The 24,845-nt window shown below is 39.5% G+C and overlaps 1 protein-coding gene across 9 annotated transcripts in view; it reads left to right on the plus strand.

Annotated features, from left to right (window-relative positions):
- The first annotated feature begins 9,022 nt into the window (after positions 1-9,022).
- The window catches only part of gria1b (glutamate receptor, ionotropic, AMPA 1b), a 75,441-nt gene continuing 59,618 nt past the window's right edge, over positions 9,023-24,845 (plus strand). For 2 of the 9 annotated variants that reach the window (XR_003986335.1, XM_030437169.1), the window contains exons 1-2: positions 9,024-9,374; positions 16,978-17,112. Coding sequence is in view for 7 of the 9 variants with exons in the window: in XM_030437169.1 (XP_030293029.1) it covers positions 9,266-9,374; positions 16,978-17,112 (244 nt within the window). In the remaining 2 variants the exon portion in view is untranslated. Of the gene's footprint in view, positions 9,375-13,546; positions 13,667-16,977; positions 17,113-24,845 lie in introns of those variants that run through there. The other 7 variants (XM_030437170.1, XM_030437164.1, XM_030437163.1 and 4 more) reach the window with 7 other exon arrangements.

Here is a 24,845-nt window from a genome sequence, read left to right on the forward strand (position 1 = left end):
TATTTTAGCCTACTTATTTTAATGTTTGTTTCTCAATGTCTTCTTACTTGTTTTTAAATACTTACTTCTTCTTCTTCTTAATGCAATTTTAATGTCTTTTAATGTAATTAGAATGCTCCTGTGAAGCACTTTGAGTTGCCTTGTGTCTGAATTGTGCTATATAAATAAACTTGCCTTGCCAAACTTGCCTAAATAGGCTGTTTTTCCTTGAAAGCACTAATTTTTTTGTATACAATTTTATATGCGTGTATTGTAAATAAGAAAACGAAGAAGCATAATGAGGTTTTGTCCCTGTTACTCTCAGACTGGGGTATTTTGAGGTCACAACATTTTCTCACAGGCGCCTGAATTTTTCCCCAGTTAAACATAGTCTAAGTGTTTATTTTCACTGATATTGTTATTGAATTTGAACTCGGATCATGTAAGACTATATGATGTGGACCCGTTGTGTTTTCTAGTTAACAGGGGCAGTTTCAGCTCATCTGCAGGCTTGTTTTTGCCTTAAAATTCAGGTGAGAAACAGAAAACAACTCCTGTAAGTTCAACAACTCCTTTAAATTTCCTGTGGGCTGGACTGGGATAGACATCTAAGGATATTTTACACACATTATCAGGTTAGGCAAGAAGAGATATTAAACACATTTTCTGTCATCCCTTCATGGCAGCAGAAGTAACACGCCACACCCTGATCCTATACTTCATTCCGATTGGCTCGCAGACTTAGCGTCTATTCTCAGCTTTAAGCTCTGCCTCTTCACCCTGTTACTACAAACACGTCAGACTTAAAGACAAGAAATCAAAGGGCTGACATTAAAGTAATAGGAGCTGCGCAGAATGTAGTGGGTGCAGAGGGCTTCAGACACGTCTGATTGTTGCGGTTGTTGCTTTTATATCTTTGTTGATGTTTTTTGAAACTTCAGCTTTAAGTCGAACTGTCGCTTGGAGGGCAGAGGCGTTCTTTAAAGTCAAACCCTCACTTTCTCTCTTTTTATCTCCCTCCATCTCTCCGTCGCTCTTATTTTGACAGGTCTCGCAGTAGGGGTTTCATCGCACCACACAAAAATTACCCCGAAAGATGAATGAAAACACTCAGAATCCCCTCGACCCCCCCACCTCCCTCTAATCCTCCCCTTCCCTCCTCTCGTCTCCTTGAGCTCTAACTGCTGCTGACAGACAAACCAGCGAAGGAAAGACTTTCCTTTATTTATTTTTTTTTTCCCTGCAAGCAGAAGAGATGAAGGAAGTGCATTATTAATTAGCTTTTACGTGCTGAGGAAAAAATATTCCAAATGCCATCATTGTACTTGTGCGAGTACATTTTTATTCAGTTTTTGCCTGTCAAGGGGCAGCTGCAGCTCAGGAGGTGGAGCGGGTCGTCCAGTAATCTGAGGGTCACTTGTTTGAACCCCCAGCTCCCCTGGCTGCATGTTGAAGTATCTTTTAGCAAGATACTGAACCCCAAACTGATCCTGATGAGCAGGCTGGCACCTTGCAGCATCTACCATCAGTGTGTGAGTGTGACGGTGTTGTAAAGCGCTTCGAGCCGTCAGTACACTGGAAAGGCACAATAGAAATGCAAGTCCATTAACCATCCATCTTGTGTTTTTTTTTAGATTAGGAGATTTGTTTTCAGCATTTCTTTTTCTGGGAAGGGTATTTGAAAAGGGAAAGATAGAGATGAGAGACATAGGAACAAAAGGATGCACAGAAAGTACTGAAATTGGATAAAATGGAGGATAAGAATCCAGAAAGGAAGCATAAAGGCAAAAGATGAAGGTCAGAGACGGCTTCATAAGAAAGAAATGAGTTCCTCTCAGTTCCCCTCCTTCTCCTCTGCAGTGAAATCATATCAACTCATTTTCCCGTAATGTGTCCTGAGTAAGTGTGATGTGTTATTTTGGGCCTTTCGGTGCTCTGTAAAGTGCTCTTTGTCTTAAGTGCTTCTGTTAAAACTGCTTCGGTAAACAATTCAGGCTGACGGCGGGCAGAAAGGAGCTGCTGAGCTGGATTTGAACCTGCGACCCGCTGGCGAGTAGCTCGGTCGCCCGCTGATGACTTCTGACAGCGTCAGCGTACAGAGGGCATGAATAAAACAGTTCAGGCTGCTGAAGACTTCCATGTTCAGGTGTTTCAGAGAATCGAGGCTGTAGGGGGAAGTTAATTTGACCTTTGAGCTGACGACTGCGTTAATGAGACCACGCTGAGACGCTGAAGTCTTTGATTTGATCCACGAGGAGGTGAAACGCTTGATTACACAGAGAGGAGAGACAACAATCAGCCTCTTACATACTGATGGAGTGAAGGTGTTTGATTATCAGTCTCACTTCCTGTTTGACTGCATTATTCCTGCTCTTCCTGTTTACCACCTCCACTTGTTTGTACGCTCAGTAGCTGAGTTTCCATCTTAATGTCGAGCGGATCGAAGCAAACTTGTAAACCTTTGTTGTGTTTCAATCGCGGAGCAAAGTTTCATCGGAAGTTGGCAGTACAGGCTTTGTTACACATCGCTGTAAGAGCAGAAGAAGAAGAGGTCAGCAATCACCGGCAATAAATGTCGGGAAGAAGAAAGAGAACTGGTTGATTTGATCATCTCCAAGATGAAAATGGCAAGAAGTTTTCTTCTTCTTCTTCTTCTTCTTCTTCTTCTTCTTCGTGACTTCCGGAGCTCCACCATCTTGAAAACTGATTCCTGGTGTGTAGCTCTGATGACGGTCACTTCCTGTTTGTCTCTTTATGAATCATATTACCATGGTAAATACCGGACACAGTCCAAACGTTAAATAGGCGATGATGAAATAAGACTTATTTTGGTGACATCGTGTGGTTTTTCCTCACATTACGTACAGTACAGGTGCATAATACTGCAGGGTGGTGTGGATCTTCTATGAATCGTGACCTGTTTTGGATTCTCATGCTGAGGTTGTCCCAAGTCTCAGCAGCTCAGATCCAAGAGGAAAATGTTGTGTTCAACTTAATTATGAATGACAGGAGGTTTTTATGTTTATGTTCTCCGAGACGGATGATTTAGTTCATGTTCTTGGATGCACTAAAGCTTCTTCATTGATGCTCGCCACCTTTAGTCTAGTGATGTTAGCTTGTGGGTTTCATATGTGGCTTCAGGCTTTCTCTTCTCCAATTTGTGTGCAGGTACGTGTGTACATATCGAGGAAATTCAGTCCAATATTAGATTGTAGTAGGTTTAGAGCTAAAGTACAAATACTCCATTACTGCACCTCAGTAGCTTTTCAGGTGTCTGTACTTTACTTAAGTAAATTAAAGAGTATTTATTTTCCGGACCACATTTGATGTTTCCTCCCTACATCTGAACACAAATGTCTGAACTTTCTCCTCCTTACATTTTCAAAACTGGCATGTTACTTTAGTCTGAATGCATTTTGTATTTGGTGTCAGTGCGCGAAACAATGACATAAAAGACGTAAGAAGGCGTAAACAGGCAGAGAGGAAGTCTGGAATGGGGAGAAAAGGCGTGTTAGTGTCTCGCATCTGCAGAGACCCTGCAGCACCCTGCCTGGATTTCTTATTTGCTCACTGCTCGGGACGCTTTACCAACTTAAAATGTGTCTATTTGTCGTCCTGAGAATGAGACTCAACACTCGCCTGTCTTTGTGGTGTGTTTAGGAACAGCTGGGATAAAATCCTACTGATTCTATCTTTAATTTCGATAGTTAATGAATTATATTATTATGATGTACATTTCAGAGCCTGTACTTTATTACTTTCACCTGAGTAAAGAAGTTGAGTCAGAACCTTTACTTTTACCTTTTACCTAGTCTTTTTTACACCAGTATCTTCTTGTACTTCCAGTGGAGGAAAGGATGTCCGGACTTTTGACACCTCAGGTGATCACTTGAGATTTGCTCTCAGATGAAGACAAACGTGAACAGTTTCTGTTTCTAAGGATTTGTCACAGGCTGTTACTGTAACTGTATATATTCTGTGGGACTTTGTTCACAGCCCAGTGAGTCTCTGCAGTCGTTGTCATTAAGTCTAATTCTTTCACATTTATTGAATTTGGTGTCTGATCTGATTCTGGGTCAGATGAAAGCAGTTTTCAAAGGGAGAGCTGCAGAGAGAGTCTCTGCAGCAGGACACGTCGTCTCCCTGCTGTCTGGGTGTCTCGTAGAAATGCCATGAATGTTAATGGTGCGTTTGCACAATTCAGTCCACATTAAGTTATCAGCAAGTTGTTTTTTTTGCGGCACATTTTTGAGCCTCAGGGCAAATATTCCTCGCCTGTAAGTAAACAATAAAAGACCTTAACAGAAGCTGGAGGTTCACAGTTCAGTTCACAGCTCAGCTGCTGTAGGAAACAATCAATAACAACAATGGCTGTACAGCAGCACTTATACACCATTTATTAAGGGAACACAGTGGCAGATATAATGGATGTGAGCCTTTGTGCTAAACTGCAAAATACGACCAGCAATTTTTTATGTTGGGGGTAAATTTATGTTTACCTCTGCTGCCACAAAAGTTTTCTTGGAAAAGTGTTCAGGAAGTTGTACACAGAGTTGTACACAGTGGTCGAGAGGCAAGACGATTTTATGCACAGTTTTCTCAGCTTAGCTTCGTTGGCTAGTCGGCTGCCAGTGTTTCATGCACAGGAGACAAGGACGCTTTTAAACCTGGCACAGGGAGGTTTGTTTCCTCTGCAGGGTGAGACAGTTGGAGATTCATGTCAGAGCAACGGTGGGAAACAGCTGCGGCTACAGTGGTGAGCTAATACGCAACTGCTGCCTTGTGACAGCGCTGAGGGGGCACACTGCCTCAGATTCATAAACGATGTCATCGTCCATCACTGTGTTTAACTGTAGACATCGACATACACCAATTCAGCAGGCATCACCCAACCCTAATGGAAAAAAAAAATGTAGTTTGTATTATTTCTCATAAAAATTCTGAGTTTGAATTTCTTCTCCAAAACTACACGTTGCCCCTTTAATGTAATAAAAGATATTAAACGAGCCATAAAATAATGATGATAACGGTGGTCATCGTTATTTTACGTGCAATACAATAAATGTATTGCACGTAGAAGCTGATTAAATGTTAATATATGATATAATAATTTAAAAATGAACAGTAAAATAGCAATAAAAATCTCTTTATAGTGCTAATGCTAAATGGTAAATATTTATAAACTTAAGTTCCAAAGAAATCTGAATCAGTGCAGCATCCTGGACCTGAAATCCTTCGTCTGTGTGATGGAAACAAAATCACGTCCCGAGGTTGAGCAGCTGCAGCTGGTTTTAGCGTATGACGGTCGGTTATCAACATCTGAACGTACGTGTGTGGGTCACATCAGCTGTTACGTAAATGTTAGTGACAGGTGAGTCGGGGGGGAGGAGGACGGAGGGGTGAGTGGGTGACACAGAACAACAGTGCGTACACACATCTATGATTTACACTCACAGGAGGTGAATACGAGCGCCGAGCATTGTTAACCAGCTTTTACACCCATTACATACACTCTGCATGGGAACAACAGTGCTGTGTGGGCACGGCGCTCTCATCATTTATTCATTCTGCCCTCATCCTTTATGGAAAACTGCAGATTAAAAGCATCATTCTTTCATGAGCATACTGCCTGCTATAGCTAATTTAACGTACAGACACGTCGTACTTCAGACCGGAGGGCAACAACAGCAGCTTTAAACAGCAGCTGGAGGTTTGAGATTCATGTCAAACAACTCCGACTAAACGGCACCAAAATGTGATGGAGCGAGCATGAAATTTTTATCTGAGGATGAAATAATGTGAGCGTTTATTCCTTCGGATCGGAAACTCGGCTCAACTTTATTTATGTAGCACTTTGCACACGACACAATCGATCCAAAAGTGCGTGAGAGGAAAGCAAAATGAAACAAAAGGCGACAAACACAATCGAGGGAAGGGAGGAAGTGCTGTAATGGTGAAGAAGAAGCAGATTAAACAACTGACGGGTTTGTTTTTGTGCAGTTTTGAGTCGTGTGAAAAGATTACCGCAATCATTGATCAGCATAAAGAAAAGTCCAGATAGGAGCAGGAGGCCATACATCTACTAAACTTAACACAAGATCAACTAGAGTGGACTCAGTAGGGCGCATACCTCCACCAATACCCAACAGTCCACCTGTATACACGCTAAAAATTATCAGCCGTTCAGACACACCAGATTTTTTCATCAAGATCAAACAAGATCATCAAGATCCACACCCAGAGTTCATGGGCTCCATCCGCCGTCCAAGTTTAGTTGAAATCTGTTCAGTAGTTTTCGTGTAATCATGCTGACAAACCAACAAACTGACACAGGTGACAACATAACTGCCTTGAAATAATACAACATTAAATAATAAAAAAGAGGGGACGACAACGGTGACGTCAGTTCACCAGTTTGGTCCAGACATGGTCCAACATCCCAGCAAAAACTGGATGGACTGCCATCAATATTTCTGATGTCTTCTGCTTTTCATCAGCTATTCAGCATTTTATACACCCAATACTTAAGTTTCAGTCTCCAGGATATAATGTTAGCCGTCAACCTTTCTGCAAACCTCAGATTCGTCCGAGGTTGACGTTTGTACTAAACGTGTCATATCACGATCACATTTTCTGACCTGAAAGTTAAGAATTGAAACAGTAAAATGGTCAAAAATCACAATTGTCCTCTCCAACAAATCTCTCCTTGTCCTTCCAGAGAGGACGAGTTTTCTCAGCTTCACATCTCCTCCAGATCTTATCACCGAACAGACCTTCAACTAACCACATCCCCTCCGTCAGCAGGCAGGAGGCCGTGGACTCAGATTAGACTGATGTAGCTCATGTTTGTATGAACCCGCCTACCGACTCTTGCAATAAATCAACATATTTAGGGATGATTTTGTATCCCTCCATCCCAAGAAAGCAAAATCTGTCTGTCTGCTGACATGAGAAAGAAGAAAAATGAGCCACGCTGAAGTTGAAGTGGTTCGATGTAGAGATGCAGAGACACGCAGCGAAGCAGAGTGAAGTCTCTCCTCCGGCTGTTCTGTGAACGTATAGGACAGAGAAACCACAGCAGGCACAGTTTCTCATATATAAGATGATGTTGTGTACAGACCTGACGTACATTACTGAGCTGCTGTGAACGACTCTCAGGTCAGATAAAGAATGAGGCATCACTTACCTCCATTACGGGAGGAAATCTCAACGTTTGTCCGAGCTGAAGCGGAGATTTCAACAGCACCTTTACAGGAATGACCCTCTTAATCATGATAATTTACAGACTGTGAACCGTTTGAGAAATATTTTATACCAAAGGAAAAACAATTGCATGCTGTTGTATGTATGAAACTATCTGCACGACTGGACGATTGTCTCCTCGAAAGCTTGTCAAGTGACAGAGGATGGCTCGGCTTAGATGTTAGCGTCTGCATCAAAACCCACCAAACGCCCGGCTGCTGTGTGGAAACAGATAAACGAGAGCTGTGAGCTGTGAGAACGAGGCGTCTTCAACACAAGAAGTTGATCGTTTGTCTTGTTTCCAGAAGATCCACCTACGCAGCCGTTAGCCTGTTTGTCGAGTGCAGATAAATTAATTAGGCAGGGACGGGGATGAAAGAGGCTCATCGTCTCTCCTCTCTCTCTTTGTTTTGTCTCCGTAAATTGGCTGGATAGAAAGTGAAAAGAAGGGGATTATCAGCGTCACCGTTATTGCCTGTGTGGGCAAACTGTGTAGGAGGGCGGCCATTTTGTGATTAAAGACTGCGGAGCCCGACGAGTTAAAATTATGCTCACACTCCTTCAGCCCTCATAAAGAAATCATTCTGGAGTTTAATGTGCTTCTATAAGGAACCGACGAGAATAATGTACATATGGGAAATGAAATGACCACAAACAGGTTAAAGTTTGGTTATTTACTCTCCTTAGGAAATGTCTAAACATCTGTGAGAAGGACTGACACAGTACTTTGGACAGATATTCATTGTACCAGGAGGATGAATCCTAATAACTTTGGTCGTCTTCTGACTTTTCCTCTAGCCCCACCTTGAGGTTCTCATGTGTAATTTTAAGCAATGCATCTCAACATCTATTGGACGGATTGACATGACAGTTTGTAATTGTTCCTTTAAATTGCAACATCACCAGTAACTTTACTACTTTAAATAAACCCACTGAGCAAAAACATTATGCAGAAGATGTCATTGAACATTCAGAGAACGTCCAGTGGAGAGCCAGAATGAAAGTATTTTGTACCTCTTTTAAGTTTTGGGGCCATAAAGACTTTCATTTTGAACCGAAAGAAGTTCTTCAGACGTCTGTGAGTGAAGTTGAAAAGATTTCTGAAATGACAATATAAAGGCTTTGATTTGGAATCGTGTAAGGTCACTTTGACATCTCTACCGAACGTTGGGAAGACGTCTAAAACTAAACTTTCATTCTGGTTCTTCGCTGGTTTCCTGTTCATCACGGTGGAGCGGAGGTCGGTTGGCCTCGGGCACCGCTTGGCCTGCTCAGTCGTCCTCCTGGATCCACTCACCTTCACTCACATTATAGAATTATCTGTCAGATATTCTGCAATTTGTGAACTGTGATTTTGTTGTTCTGTACGTGCAACATCTAATGCATGTCTGTCCATCCTGGGACAGGGATCCCTCCGCTGTGGCTCCTCCTGAGGCTTCCTCCAGCTTTCTGTTCCCTGTTTAAATGTTGTTGTTTTTTTTTTTTTTATCTCAATAAGGGAAGTTTTTCCTCACTCGAGTCGAGGGTCAACGACAGATGTATATTCCACCTCGGCCACTGTGATTATACTGTATAATTGTGCATTGTGTCTACTGTCACTATTTATTTATTTAACATTTTTAACAAACTGCTTCATTAGTTATTGTGGCTATTCAATGTTCATGATGCTTTGTGAGAGGATACCGGTGTTCAGCAACAGTAAAGCTCATTCAAATTGGAGAGAGAGGGAGGGGGGTGTGAGAAAGAGAGAGACGGAGAGAGGGAAAGAGAGAGAGAGGGAGAGAGAGAGAGAGAGAGAGAGAGAGAGAGAGGTGTAGTTGGATACAGAAACAGTGAACAAACACTCTGACACTCAGAGTCGACGAGGCTGCAGAGCTCTGCGCTCCAACTATGGATGTTTGCTGAGAGAGACAGAGAGAGAGAGCAGAGATAAAGAAGCAGACTGCCGGTAGATGTGTGAGTCTGTGGCCGGGCTGCGGTGGATCTGTCACGGCCCCGGTGTGAATGGGATTACGCCGGTTGCTCCGCGGCTCCTGGAGGAAACATGCGGCTGCAGAGCTCCCCGGTCCCCTCGGTCCTCCTCCCGCTGCTGCTGCTGCCGCTGCTGCTCGGGCTCTGCAGCGGCACAAGTTTCCCAAGTAACATCAACATAGGTGAGTGAGCGGCGGGCGGCGGGGCTGCCTGCGCCCGGGGGCGCAGCTGGAGGACCCGGCTGCATCTCATTCCCTCCAGCCTTCTTCTTATATCTTGAATATTTCCTGCAGCCAAAATCATAACTCATTGTGTCTGTTTTTTTCTTTTCTTCCCCCGAATCATCCAGTAGTCATCCTGACGCATTGTGTGAGGATTTAAACTGGTTCCCTAACATATCAATAAGACAGATCATTTTTCATACTAAATTTGGAATTCAAATCATTTTTTTGGGTTGCTTAATGCTGCAACATCAGCACAGACTGATTCCTCCTCGCATTCCCAGGACTGTTTCCTATATTAATCCTGCAATATTGCAAGAGTAATGTTCTTATAGTGACACTCCCGCAGGACTCCTGTAATATTGCCTGTGGCCGGGATTCCCTCTGTGACTTACAGTATATTAGTATTCATATATTCATGTTGTGACTTACAGTTTTTTGTCACTCCTTGTATTTTGGTATTCCTGTTAAATACAATATTACCTCAATGGCAGTTAAACTAGTTTTCATCCCAAATGATTTTGTGTTGTGGGGATGTAACAGGAATCAGCACCATGGACAGAGTCACACTGTAATGATAGAGGATTCAGCATCGTGGAGACCAAACAGAGGCTTTAACACGCACGCACACAAAAGAATCTTCATGTAACATTTGCCGAATTTACAAGTAGACCCAAACGATGAAGATTTTATCAGGAGCACAGTTTCACAATATTTATAAAGTTTCCCCAAACTCAACAATTCACAAAATTAAGTGTTTTTTTAAGGGAGTTTGGGGGCTTTCTCCACAGGTGTCAAAAAAGTAGCCTTTGTTGGTTATTCTTTACTGTATTGGTAAAATGTGACATGTTTATTGTCAATAAAATTGTTGTCTTCTTTCATAAATTGAGTGTGAATGGTGAAATCAAGAGCATAGCGTATTGCATGTAATGCAGAATTTACAAGACGGCACGGATATTTGTCATAATTTGACAATTCGTCACACATACTATTTCCCAAAAGTCTAGTTCCTCCTAACACTATTTTAAAGGGGAGTCCTTGGCGTTTCTTCCTGTATAACTTTTGCTGAATTCATAATAAGACCCACATAGTTTAGAATTTGCCATGGACAGCTTTAGGGTTTATGGAGATCCTCCTAACTCAACAATGCTTAAAATTACATGATTTGTTAAGGCAGTCTGGTGATATTCTGGTTACTACTGCAGTGGTTGTATCAGCTGGAACAGATGGTACGTTCACAAACATCTGCTGCAAACATTTGCAGGTTAAGAGAGCACGAACGTGTAATTAACCGGCCAGTGAACCAGACTGAAATAAGACAGATTGTAATCTATTCTCTGTGTTGTTGTGGCACCTTCCTCTTCTTGTTTCAAAAGATCTTGGTATGAGTAATCAGATCTCAGCTGCTGAAATCCTCAGTGTATCTTGGGGGCATTCAAACCCGTAATTCGAGCTGTCGACTTGTGATTGGATCACTCAGGACTGTTAATACCAGGTCGAACAGCTCATAGCAACAGTAATATTACAGTATTCAGCACCATAGTGTGTGTCATATGGGTGTTCAGACCTGGTATTAACCTCCGTCAATCAGTCACTTCTACTTCCTGTATTCAGTATCAATAATATCTTTCACTGTGACGTTTGTACACTGGGTGAATTCTCACTCAGTCAGTTCTTTTATTCCCATTTGAACCCTGACTGGTTTGGTCACATTCAGTGTGCATCAGGCAGCTGTGTGCTTCAGAGCGTGCAACTCTCACAAAATGAAGTTATAATGCGATTCATCGGACCGCTGGGTCGGACTCCTACTGCAGTTTCCTCTCAGGTTCGGTGCTGATGTGGCATCAAGCTCAACCTACCTGCATTAGTTGAATAAAATCTCTCCTGCCTGCTGAATACCAACCAGAGTGTCGGCATTAAAAAATCAGTTGCGTTGGTTTTCTCTGTGTCGACTTAGAGCCCTTCTGTCAGAGCAGATGGATTGCTTCCAGCCTCAAGAACTCTGATAAATAACTCATACATTCCAATAATATTCATATTCAAGCATCTCTGTAATGTAGTATTGACAGTTTTCAATACGCTGCATAGAATATAGATGACAAATTGTATTTTTTTTTTTTTTTTTTAATCAAATTGGGCTTCTGTGATATTTGTGTTGCATGAATAATCACTTGAATGCAGCATTAGTTCTGTATTTGAGTTTAATTCTGAAAAAAAAAGGTCCTAACTAACAAAGTAAGCTATGAACTAATTACATTAGCTCTATCTGTACCAACTGGAACATTGAAATGAGGTTTCCAATTGGCCTGGAGGTCTATAAATGCTGACCATGAAGACGTCCCCTGTTTAAGCTCTCCTGGGGACTTTTGCTGCCAAAGTGCCCCCTAAATAAATAAATAATACAATGTACAGTTGAACAATGCTGCTGCCAAATATTTAATGCATCAGTAATTATAGTCCACTAAAAAAAAAAAAGAAAAAGTTTCACACTCACAGGTGCAGCTTTCTGCATTGCAGCTATTATACTAAACAAACAAACAGGGGGCAGCATTTACCAAAGTAAGTGCTAACTGCTGCTAACTGTAGCCGCTCTTTCGTATTAGCTCTGGCTATACTGCGAGCTCGAAGCACCAGGGGAGTGTCGTTTACTATCGGATTGTCACCTCTGGAGGCACAAAGTGTCTAGTGGCTAACTGGTTAGCATGCTAATTTCAGTAGCCTCAAATGCCCTTGACATAACGTCATTATTTTTTTTCAACATTCTTTTGATTATAGTAATTTTTTCAATGCTATAAACAAAATGTCTTACTTATTGCACCTTCAAAGTGACTACAAGGAACTTTTAATGTTTATGAAACAGCCTTGTGATTCCTCTGATGATTATAAATGACCTGTAACAGCAAACAAGACCGTCAATGAAAAGACTGCTGTTTTAAAATAGGTATTATCACATATAAAATCATATATAAATACATTACCTCATCACAGTCACAAATGCCGCGCAACGTTTGTACTGCTTTGGTCAAAAGGAGTCGCTAGAATCCACAAAAGCTGGGAGTTCCTCATATTCACTTGAAGAAAAATTTTGCTCATAATACTTACATACTTTTATTTATAGTTCACTGTATCCAGAGTATCCATCTACATTATGTAGTGTGACGTGTATTCACTTTACGAACTGTCCTTGCTTCCAGTGCCAAATCCACAGTAAACGTATGTAGTGATCTCAGTGCTTTTTCATCCCTACCTTAGTTCAAGTACTTCACTTGTCATAGCTTGCTTTGTACATATCGTTAATAGTTTACCGTTTGTTTTTGTGATAGTGTTTTTAGCCATTTTTGGTCATTTAGATAGTCACGTAAGGTGTTTTTCTAAAAAAAACTGCATATGAACATAAAAGTACAACCAGTCAGCCATCTCTCTGATGGGGATTTGAATCCACTTTCCAGCAATGAGGTTAATGAGGCTTTACTGCCTGCTTTTATAAAACAGTGTACCTCTGTTACCTTGATTTTTGGCAGGTCTTACAAGCTCCAAGTGTTAGCATAAGTTGTAGCGACCTAACGTAAGCGTTTGGCTAGCTAACATTGCTAATGGTTATCGTTCTAAAGGATTGAAAATATTAAAAACGCTATGTATAAAAATCAATGGTAAACTATTCGCAATAAAGACAAAGCGAGCTGTGAAAAGTGAAGTATTTTAACTATGTTAGGGATTTGGCACTGGATCACAAATATTTTCTTTGGTTTTTTGGACAGGATGATTACAGCAATGGCATAAAACAAGAACACAGCTAAAGAGAGAAAAGAAAATAAAGATATAAAGAGAAAAAAAACATTAAAACTAGACAATAAATCAAAAATAGAACAAATTTGTAGAAAAATATAGAAAATGGAATAAAATAAATAATGATAAATTACCAATAGCAATAAGACTTGCAGTTCGTAAAGCAGATGTACTTCACATTATATTGTAAAATGGCTGGAGAAAAATAGAACAGACATTTATACACAAGGAATTTGTTATTCTCTTATGTATTAGGTAATTTCATTAGTATTCTCATTAAGCTGTGACATTATTTGTCCCTTTAGATATTTTGTGGATGTCGGAGCTTTTATTTTGAAAGTGTGATACCGGAAACAATCGCAGGTGCGCTGTTAGCGATGTAACGATATATCTTCCAAATTTCGCAAGAAAGCAAAATGTAGTGTTTCGTGTTTGTCTGGCTGCTCGCTGATGGCGTCACATGGTTGGTCAGCACCCGTTTCATGTTGTGTTTAATATAAAGTTACACTGTAACGCATTTTCATTTTGTAACGAAGTTTTAAAAGTGAGTGTGCGCAAGCTAGCAAGGGTGCTATATTGACGTTAGCTTAACGTACCGCAAACGGTTATTTAGGTAACTTCCGTTTGGTTCAGTTACTGTCGGATGAAACGCTGTATTATGAAATTATGTATTGCAGTTGCCACCGTTTACAAATATGGTGGGTTAAATCTCCATTTAATAGATGAATTTACAGATTGAAGTTTGATGGTAGAAGTGTCACCTAACTAGGTGTAACGTTATCTAAGTGCTTAGATAATGTAACGTAATGTTACTTGAGTATAAATGCTAAAAAAACAGTAGAGATCCCACTTGACACTTCTACTACACTTAAGATATGGTTCCTTGTCATAAACTGCCATATACATACAATATATTAATATTATATTAAACTTTTACTGGGTCACATTTTCCAGCCAACATTAGTCCTGGTAATGACTACAAAATGTTCATTATTTTCAGGATTTTAACCCTTTAATACTAGTTCCCACCATTTTTAAAAAAATGTTTTGGGCATTTAGTGACATGGAGCATTTTTTCTTTGATACACGTGGACACGGCAATTACTTCTATGCTTTTTGTAGTTCTGTACATACATAAAAGGCATTTCAGGTCAATGAAAGTGGAGCTTTTGGATGACTTCTGCCAGGGTGAATATATTCAGATATGCTGTTTTCACTGTTAATGTGTAGACAGGAAAGCTCTTCTTTTTTGGCTCGTCTACTTTTTTTTTTTTTTTTTCCAGGGGCGTCTCCGAACGGTACTGCTCAAGGAAAAGAGCTAGAATATTGCTGTACTTTTATTGGCTAGACTCCCAGTCCTCATTTTCTTGGATTTTGTTCACTTCATATTCAAGTGTGACACTGAGGAGCAACTCCACTTCAGTGTCAGTCCACACATATGATTTTCCCTTGTGAGGTGCCATCGTTGTTTTTGTGCCTTTTCCGTTAATAACTTCAGGCTTCTGATTAGCCAACGTGGCGTTATGGCAAAGGTTATTTCACCACCTGTTTCTTTGCTGTGCCCCTAACATTGCTTGACAAACTGCGTTTGCATTTTCATGTGGACAGATTTTTTTTCAATACCGTTGGTGTAGTTGGGTTTTTTTTTAAAGCGGAGGAGGAAAAAAATACCAGTTTACCAGTTTTAAAAATACAAGTGTATGTGTGGACTAGGCCTAAATGTGTTCATTTACCAATTGCATAAGGGTTCAGTTTTATTTTGAGACAGAGCCACCTATAGGCCACAAGGGAATAAGAATGTATTATACAGGTAAATCACCCTATCTGGTGAAGAATTGTAAAAAATTACACAAACTCATCAAGGACCACAGAATGAAAGCCTTTAAAACCCTTGAAATTCTTTGTAGTAACAAAGAGCCATAACGTCAGTGTATTGATATGAAAAAAGCATCTACTTCACAAGAGAGAAGACAAGAGGGTCAATTAGTTCGAGTTGATGCATTTAGATATATTCCCTCTAATGTGACCCAGAAAGCCATTATGTTGAGAGTGTGTGTGCCAGAATGAATGAGAGCTGAGAAAAGAGGCTTTTAACAGCAATTACTGTACACCAGAGTCAGGCTGTTTTGTGACATACTATTTTAATTGTCAAATAAAATCCTTTGTTGACTTTTAGACCACTGGCAGTGCCTTGGAACAATGATAATAAACACTCCTGCTCATAATTTCACATTATTTTATTGTTCTGGTGCTGGTGGTCTTAGTGCTCCAAGAAATATAGAAATGTGCTAACAAAAGCAAGGAGTAAAATACTGCTCACAAGCAAACACGGGTGTAAACAATGACAAACTTGTATTATTTAAAGGAATAGTTAAACATTTTATTTGTTTTCTTAATGAGAGTTAGATACCAAGATTGATAACACTTTCATGTATGCACAGTTTATATGAGGCTATCATGAGCAGCTGGTTAGGCTAGCTTAGCATAAAGACCAAAAGTGGGGGGAAGCAGGTAGTCGGGAACAACTTTCATTGGAAGGAATAGTGATCTGCCTCCAACACTGTGTCCAGATGAATTATAACATACTTGGTTTGGCCCAGTAACGTCCTTGAATCATTGCTGGTTTGCTGACAACTTATGGTCTCAGCTAAGAAATAGTCTGGTCGACCGTAAAATGGTGAATTGAAATTTCTAAAGTTTTTGTTTATTAATGACCCTTTAAAGGTCCTGGTAGGTGGAGCTAGGCTAGCTGTTTCCAGTGTTTATGCTAAGCTAAGCTAATTATCTGCTCGCTATAGCTTCAGTATAACTATACAGATGTGAGTATGGTATCAGTGTAAACAGCTAAGCTAATTTTCTTCATTTTTTCAGCTTTGTACATTTTTAATGAGGTAGGAAATGCACTCAACATTTTTTGTAAGATCTCAAGGATACACACAGTGTGCACTAACTTTTGTTTGTTTACAAAAATTACAAATCCACAGGGTCCCTTATAATTTTTCATGACTGTGAAACTAAGAACAACAAGCAGTAACAGCTTCACATATCCCTGCCAACTGAACTCATGTGGGGCTCTTTATTTTCTTGATTACCATACTAATTGTTTTGCCAATAACATTTCTGAAATAGTGAAAAATGTTTCCATGACAGTACATGGAAATGTATTCACAATAGTGATTTATTCCGTCCAACAGCCGATGATTAGTTAACTGTCATCTAAGATAAAGAAAATATTTTGATTTTTTTTGTTTGTTACATTTCAGAGGGGATGGAACTGGTAAATGTTTTTATATTTTGCTTTGAAAATTATTAAAAAAACCAGCCAATCACAATATACATGGCGACTGGTACTATTTTGCCAATCATTAATATTTTCCGTTTGATTTGATTTATGAAATTAAGCAGAGTGTGACATTTCAACCAAGATGTTTCATCCACAGTAGAGAAAATGAGTCACCACCCCTCACAGAGGATTTATTTATTATTTTATGAAGATTTTTTCAGTCCCGGGTCATTTCTTTTTGTGTGACTCTTAAAAAACCTGACAAAGAAAAATCTTCTCCTTCTCCAGCTCAACAGGATTTTAAATATATGCAGAAAACAAACTCCAGTCGGTGTAATCCTGAAACATTTTACATTTAAATTCATGTATGCTTAGCTCTAATTTACCCACGAAAGTGAAGTTTTGGCTGGTGTGAACGGTTATTTTGATTCTTCTTCCACTGTGCTTTGGGACAGGCAATGATTCCCATTGTGTGTCTTTGTTTTTGCCAAACAGGAGGCCTTTTCCCCACCGGCTCCCATGAATATGAGGTGTTTCGTTTTGCTCTAGCGCAACATCAGGATGTCCCAAAACTGGTGCCACAAGTGGACATGGTGGACACGGGGAGCAGCTTCGCCATGACCTACGCCTGTAAGTTCAGAAACAAAGAAGTGCTATGTGACATGAGGGTTTTAAGCTTTTCTTTTCAAATGTCAAGGACATAAATGGAATTTTGTCATGGGTCCCCAGTCCCTCATGTGCCGAGGTTGTATTCCAAGTTATGGCTCTGGGAGGTCAGAATTTGTTGGAGTAAATGAGACAAATATTCCCTCCGTTACATTCAGATTCGATGACCTTTCTGGACTCCATGCAGTGATATTTTAATATCAATTCTGAATAGTTTGACTATAATGACAAAGTGTTGCTCACAGTGCTGCTGACCCTGAAGAGAATCAACACCAGCTGTGCAGCCGTACTGAGCCTGTAATTTAACAAATGAGTCATCGTTTGGTTTTTGTTTATGGCAGATTTATAGTCTGGTTCGGTCTCCGTGGTTCAGGCAGCAGGAATGTTATAATTGTCTGTTTGATTTGCAGCAGATATTTTGACACTTAACACACCTTTATGTTTCAATTTTATGGTGTGATAATGATGCGCTTATGGTTTGGTTATGTTTAGACAAAAAAATGTCCTGATGTCTTGTTAAAAACATCCACCTTTGTTGGTTGTTGATTGGTCTCAACCAGTGGTCTTCTGGTTGGCAGCCTCTTGTTGATGTTAGTAACATGAACTATGTTTCTTCTGAAACACTGACATGATACGTATATAGTTTGTAGAGATGTACAATGCTAACATTATTTTATATCTGTTTTATCCCTTCTGTATCTGCTTTTTCTTCTATTTTTTAAGCAAATGCAAATACTAAAGAATCAATAGGCCTAGTTATCTTAGTTGCATCAATGGCAAGTGTGGCAATGTAAAATGCTGATTCAGTGGGTAGTGAATGTTTGATTTAGATCTGCTGGTTAGTTAACATAACACATTTATCAGGTGTTCTGTTTGTGTGACATTGGACTCTTTGCTGCTGCTGCTGCTCGGAGTGTCCTACAGTTTTGTTAGGGCCGTAGTCATCATCACGGGTCAGTGCATCATTCTTCTATCATCCAGACTTCATTCAGCGGGCTTAGGGTTTAAGAAAAGGAAAACAGAAGTAAATGGAGACTGCTTTAAAAGAGCATACAGCAGCAGTAAATGGATGTAGACCAGAGGGAGCTCAGCACTAAATGGAATCTGACCCCAGGGAACATTCAGCACAGTACAGTTGGTTTGGAGAACAATGTGTTGACCTTGTTTAGTTCTGGCCAAAACGCTGAATTTACCAACTGGCCGTTTTACACCTGAATTTGTATCTGCAAATAAAGGGCTGTAGCCAACATCTTAGGAATACTGGGATGCTCCCTCCCCTCAGGACATAAACTCTAGAATGCATTTATTATTCTGGTTACTGTAGCTGTTCATTAAAATATTCTGTAAGATCTATTTAGGTTGAGCATTTCTGTCAAATAAATTGCGCTGGAAATTAACCACACAGTCAACAGAAGTCAAACAGTCACCCTTTACTGTAACTCTCTCCTATTTAGCATTTATAGCTGTAACCCCTCCTGTGAAGCATCTGTAATTGGTGGTAAAAGAGTTAATGGATGATTGATAACACAGTAAAACCAAGCTGTAATCATCTTTTCTGATACATGATAATGCACCCAGATTACTCTCAACTTCTAGATTTCTTTCAGAGCTTACCACGACATTACTTTTGTCACTAATCCTGAAGAGTTGAGTATTTTTTATTTACAGGCTTGGGTGCTCGAAAAGAAGGTGTAGAGACTGTTTGATATATAAGTACATCTTTAATGAATCTGGCATTCAAATAATTGATACAATTAATAAAGACAATAATTTATGTTCATGTAAAATTGATTACAACTGCATTATGTCACGTAACTAATGTGTAGGGGTGGGAAGCTCTCTTCACCTACAACCTGATTGTTATTCAGAGGGCTGCAATGCAATTCTACAAAAGCACCTTGATGTTTAATTTATTTATTCTCACTCTGTGCCATTTTGCTAATTTGAAAAATGTTGTCTTGAAAGTAGTAGTGGTCACAAAATTGTAACTTATGATACTTATGATGTACTTATGATAAGAATATTGTTATATTGTATTTTGTTGGCAAGTCTGAGCATTGCAAGTGCTTTAGAGGAGATTTCAAAATATCGAGGCATGTACCACGTATCACAAGGATTATTTTAATGGCAAATTGCCCAGCACTATTTTGAACAAAGCATGTTTTTAATTAACTTCTGTTACAGCCACGACTCGTCACAGGTGCTCATAATGTCAAGAATTGTGTTTTACATTTTTAGAATTTTTCTGCATCCAGACATAATCGAAGAGAGAATCAAGAGAGAATCTGATGCATCTAAGCATAGATTTTTTTCCCCAAACTCCATATATTTAATTAACACTTGTTATTAACATCTCGACGGCCAACGGTTTGTAAAAGTGACCCAGCTCTTCACCAACACGCCTAGAGAATGACTTGAATATTTCCTTATCTCTGCTTAAAACTACATTACTTTGCTGCCTATAAATGCTACATAATAATTAAAACCGTATTTCATGGTTCTTTCCAGAAAATATCCACAGAAATTGCATGAAAATTATGTCCCCATGAAAACAAAGTCTTCTCTCATATTTCCCAAAATGAAAATTTGTTTCAAAGCTCCGCAATTTAATCCAGTAGATAATTACTCAATCCTTTTATTTCTAGCTTTATACCCCCCCAACACCTCATTTCCAGTGATTGGTAAGGCCCTGTTCTGCATGTCCACTACATTTTGCTGCATAAACTAGTTTTAATTATGTTTGGAAATGGGATATTTTAATGATGCTGTCTCGAATTTAATTTTTAGCGCCTAACAGTGTTGCCAAATCCCAAAATGTGCTTCCAGCTCGTGGTAGACAGTTACCACAAGTTTTTAATCAACAAGTGCCATAACGAGTGCCATATAATGCTTTATAGATGTGTAGAGTCCCATCAAGCAGGTGTTCAGCACTCATCTAACAGAATCTCTTCCTTTGATTTGATCGAAGCCAAGCCTTTATACAGCAGGGAGTTACATTGAGCTGAGGTGAAACATCCTTATCAGAACCGAAATCAAAGATACTCACAGACATACAATATTACTCATTAAACCCCAATTCACCTCTTTATTAACGTAAAGAAAATCTGGCTGAAGTCTCTCAACCTGTTTTTTTAAAGAGATTCATTTGTGTATAGGTAAAAGTAAAAGTATAAAAGTATTGGCACTAAATTTGCCCACTGCCAGTGTTCCCCTCCTGTATTACTGCTAATAATTACAGCCGGGTTACTATCCCAAGCAAAAAATGGCCGTAAAAATTCCAGTTTGATCTAGAAACCCTGATCTCTGGGCAGTAAAACAGGTGTGTTAATGAGTAGGCAGGTTTTGTTACTTGATGATCCAGAAGGAAGAATGGCTGTTTTAAAGCATCTCAAGTCGTGGTGGTAAAAGGAAACACATATCTTCATACAGCTTCCTTTGTGCTGTAATTTGTCATTCATTTTTCTGCCAAAAATCGAGCTCATGGCAGATGCAATATCATAGTGAAAGTCAGGTTTATAGGGAACCGACCTATCCGTGGATGGTGTCATTTTTCTACAGGAATGCACCTTATGTTATGTGTCAAAATGGGCAAATTGAAATGTAATATTCATGCGCTGTAGTAATATATCACTGAAATATAAATATAATTAGTACCGCATTATATTACTCTGTCACTGCTAAAATAAATATTTTACTGTAAGGTGTTACAAAAGTAACGTCATGTTTCTACAGAAAACCAAATGCTGGGTAAGAAAGAGCCTTTCAACTTTTTTCACATTTTTAGGGGATGGTGAGACGAGGGCTGTTCAGTTGGTTGCAGTCTGCAAAGTCATCGATGGATGACGTTAAATTGGTCATTCTGGTCCTTTTAATCTGTTCATCACTTAAAGATTACATCTGGGTAACTTATATACCTTCCCCTGCGGATTAGTAAACTCATCCCAGCCCATAATAATACATCAATGATAACATTTTGTATTATCAGTCTTTATCATAGACTACATGTTTCCAAAAAGAAACTAGTAACTAACATTTTCAAAAACAGTGTAAAGTTTCATATGTCCTTCTGAGATGTAGCAGAGTAGAAGTATATAATTACTGAAGTCAAGTGCAAGTAAGTTAGTAATGTCCAATGCTGTTGGATAGTCTCCCAGTTGTAATAAACCAGGATGATCCTTTGAACAGGAGGTGTGTTCTGATGCTGCTCGGTGCTGCAGGTTATTTTTCCCGACCAGACGTGAACAGAGTCTGAATGATGGAGCAGCTGCACCTGAGCTGATCCCACCTGCCCTCTGGATACTACTGACAAACCTCTCTCTCTCTCTCTCTCTCTGTCTCTCTTTCTCTCTCTGTCTGTCTGTCTGTCTGTCTTTCCTGTGAAGCTAGTCTCTCTCTCCTTCTATCTCACACTCCATCTCTCCTTCTGTACCCATTCAGCCTCTCTCTCTATATCTCTCTCTTTGTTCTTTCATGCATCCCACCACTCTCCCCCCCCATTTCTCTTCCTCATGAAGCTGAACAGTTGTAAGTTGTTTGATCAATGTTACAGTTTAAGTGGAGATGGACCCACAAGATATACTCTGGGCTAGTGTTTGTGGTCTACATTAAGATATCAGCCTGAAGATGAAATAAGTTTCCATCAACCGCTGTCTCTATAACCATGGAAACGGTTGTTGAATATTTATTTTGTGCCAAATTTCAGTCACGGTTCCAACCAAACTGAATTTCCACATTTTTCAAAGGAAAATCCATCCATTCCTAGTGTGTGAATATAATCTCATTATTTATTTAGTATGTATGTTTCTGTTTGTTTTGTGATTCATCTGAAGTTCCACTTCAACCAAACTTAACAGCTTTTCAGCGATGTCAGCAAAACTTATGGTCTGCTTGCTCTCTGTACCATGTGTACTGGGGTTCTTTCAGTACTGATACCGGTATCAGAAAAGTCTCTACTACTCCTTAGATGCTGGATTGGGTATAGGAGCGTCTATGTATTGATCAATGCCAAATCGTTTATCTTTTAGAAATGGGAAGTGGCTACCTCTTAGTAGCATCCACCATAAGGCTGCAGCTATCGAATATTTAAATAATCAAGTATTCAACCGATTTATTCTGAGGAACAATGAACTTATCGGATAATAGATATTACTTAATTAATTTTTACTTTTTACATGAATGAAGCTCAGCCTCAAACAAATTAAGGGCAGCATTTTAATTTCTGTGGTGTTTTATTTTGTTATTTCCTTGAGCAAAACTGAGCTAACTTAGGGACACACAATCCCTGACCAGTTAGCCACCACACTGATTATTATTAACTACTAATGTATGTTCATTTCTGGCCTAAATCTCAACTAGCATTCGCATTGACTCCTAACGTAGCGGTTTCGAGCCCACTCTAATGCATAGACTGGATGTTTTATGTTAAAGTGCTGCAGCATTGATGAAGCGCTTTTGTGGTAGGCTGCAATTTGTTGTACAATAGACACATTGTAGGGTTTTCTATTCGTTTCAACTTGTATTGATCTCACACTTCGGACATTTTCTTTCATTTTCTCTCGCCTATTGTCTATTGTTTTTGCCCTTCACTATTTTCTTTCTTTTTCTTCCTCCATTATTTTGCATTCTGCACCTGGTCTCACGTTCACATTACAGCCTATCAACAGTGGAAGCAAGCACATAGTGTTACAGAAATCATATGCGCAAAACACGCTGTATGGTTATCCTGGATTAAACAAAGCCTCGGGGTAAATCAGTTGCCTCAGTGCTTATTAGAAATTAAGTTACTCCAATTCTTTTACTGCTCAGGTAGCCAATATCCATAAACGGCAATAGACTTGTGCGACTTTAAGCATATACTTAACATAACATCCATATATGATAAGTAAAATGTAGGTGTAAATACTTGCTTGTTCTCGGCTCAAACGCAAGGTTCAGGTATTGAAATCAGTATAGGGAGGGAAAAATGCTATTAAACATCTCTAATGTGTACCATTCTCTTTCTCCACCTCCCTCTCTCTCGTCTTTCCTGTCTCTTACTATTACTCTCTCTCTCTCCCCCCTTTCTCTCTCTCTCTCTGTCTGTTGTTTTCTCCCCAGTCTGTTGTTGTGTGAAATGTAAAACAGACTGAGCTCTGCCTCCTGTGAGACAAACTCTACAGTTGGAGCAGAGCAGCATGGCTGCATCTGAGGTGGAAAAACAAATATTTCTCTGAGAGCAGAGACTCGGTCCTCAGAGCTGCTGCATCTGACACTTTCATACAAGCAGCTCAGATTGAGCTCATGGTGACTTTTATCAAGTATTAGTGTCATTGATGGTGAGGTGCAGGACTGACAGCGGGTCTAGCATAACAAAACAGCTACAATCAAGACATTGTAGAATGTGAAAAGAGTGGACTGGATGTTTTTATATTAAAAGAATAGTTTGAAATTTTGCTCATTAGCTCTTATTTGCTTTCTTGCAGAGAATTAAATATAACAGGGTTCGTACGGGTGCTTGAAATCCGTGAAAGTGCTTGAATTTCAATGTTGTGTTTTCAAGGTCTGAAAAGTGCTTGGATTTTAGTTTAGGTGCTTGAAAGTGCTTAAAACTCTGTTTCTTTCACAAAATTGAGATCAGATTTGATAGTTTGCTTATAACAAGGAGAAATAAAATCAGTAAGAGAACCGTATGTGGAGATGTTTCCTCCTGGGCTCCGCTGAGCCTCTCTGCTCCTCTCTGCGACCTGCTGATCTGTGTGTGACCCCGCCCCGCCCCCTTCGAAGAGAGACGGCAGGAGATGACAAAATGCCGGGAGGCTCATGTGTTAACGAGCGTTGGCTTGAAAATGATAACTACAAACTATGGTTAAGATAAGGACCGAATCAAAGAGTGGCCTCATGCAAAGTCTGCAAAAACGATTTGATGATTTGTGCAATGGGAGAGTCTGCGCTCCAGTCACATGAAATGTAAGTTAACTTAAGACTTGAGTAACTAAGGCCAACGCTGCACGTTAACACTTTGTTTATGTTAACCGCTAACGTTTGCTAAATTAGCATTTTTACAGACTAAATTATATAAAATGTAGGGTTGTCAAAGTTAACATGTTAATTATGGACATAAACTACTAAACTATAGAAAAAACGTACGCGTTAACGCATGTGATTAATATATTAATATGGAAACCATTATACGCTAAAGAACAATTAACGCACCATTAATCACGTTACGTGACCTCGTTAGGTTAGTGCTTGATTATCTGTATGCAGTCTGTGGCCTGTGTGTCGTCACACATGCAGCCTGGTAGCAATAGAGAAGGATTGCTGAGGAGAAGGAGTGGAAGTGTGAAAAGGGAATGTTCACTTTTCTCCACTTTTCATTACTTACTTCTATTAAAGTAAAATTAGATGGAAGCCAAGACTTCTTACAAATAGGTGACACATTTTGACAGTGTTGGGCAAGTTACTCCAAACATGTATCACATTATTTATTTATTACTTGTTACTGTCATTTCAGTAACTTTATTACATTATAATATTACTGTGTAAACATTTGCACAGATTTTTCCTCCCCTGCTAATCTCGCAGTGTTGGCAAATTTGTATAAAAAAAACACACTATTTATTTTTGGGTTTAAAATGCACTGTAACGTGCGTTACTGAGATTTGTACTGAGGAAAATATTACCTTTTTTTTTTTTTGTAATGCCTTACATTACTACGT

This window comes from Sparus aurata, chromosome 13 (genome assembly GCF_900880675.1).
Source record: "Sparus aurata chromosome 13, fSpaAur1.1, whole genome shotgun sequence".
Taxonomy (NCBI): domain Eukaryota; kingdom Metazoa; phylum Chordata; class Actinopteri; order Spariformes; family Sparidae; genus Sparus; species Sparus aurata.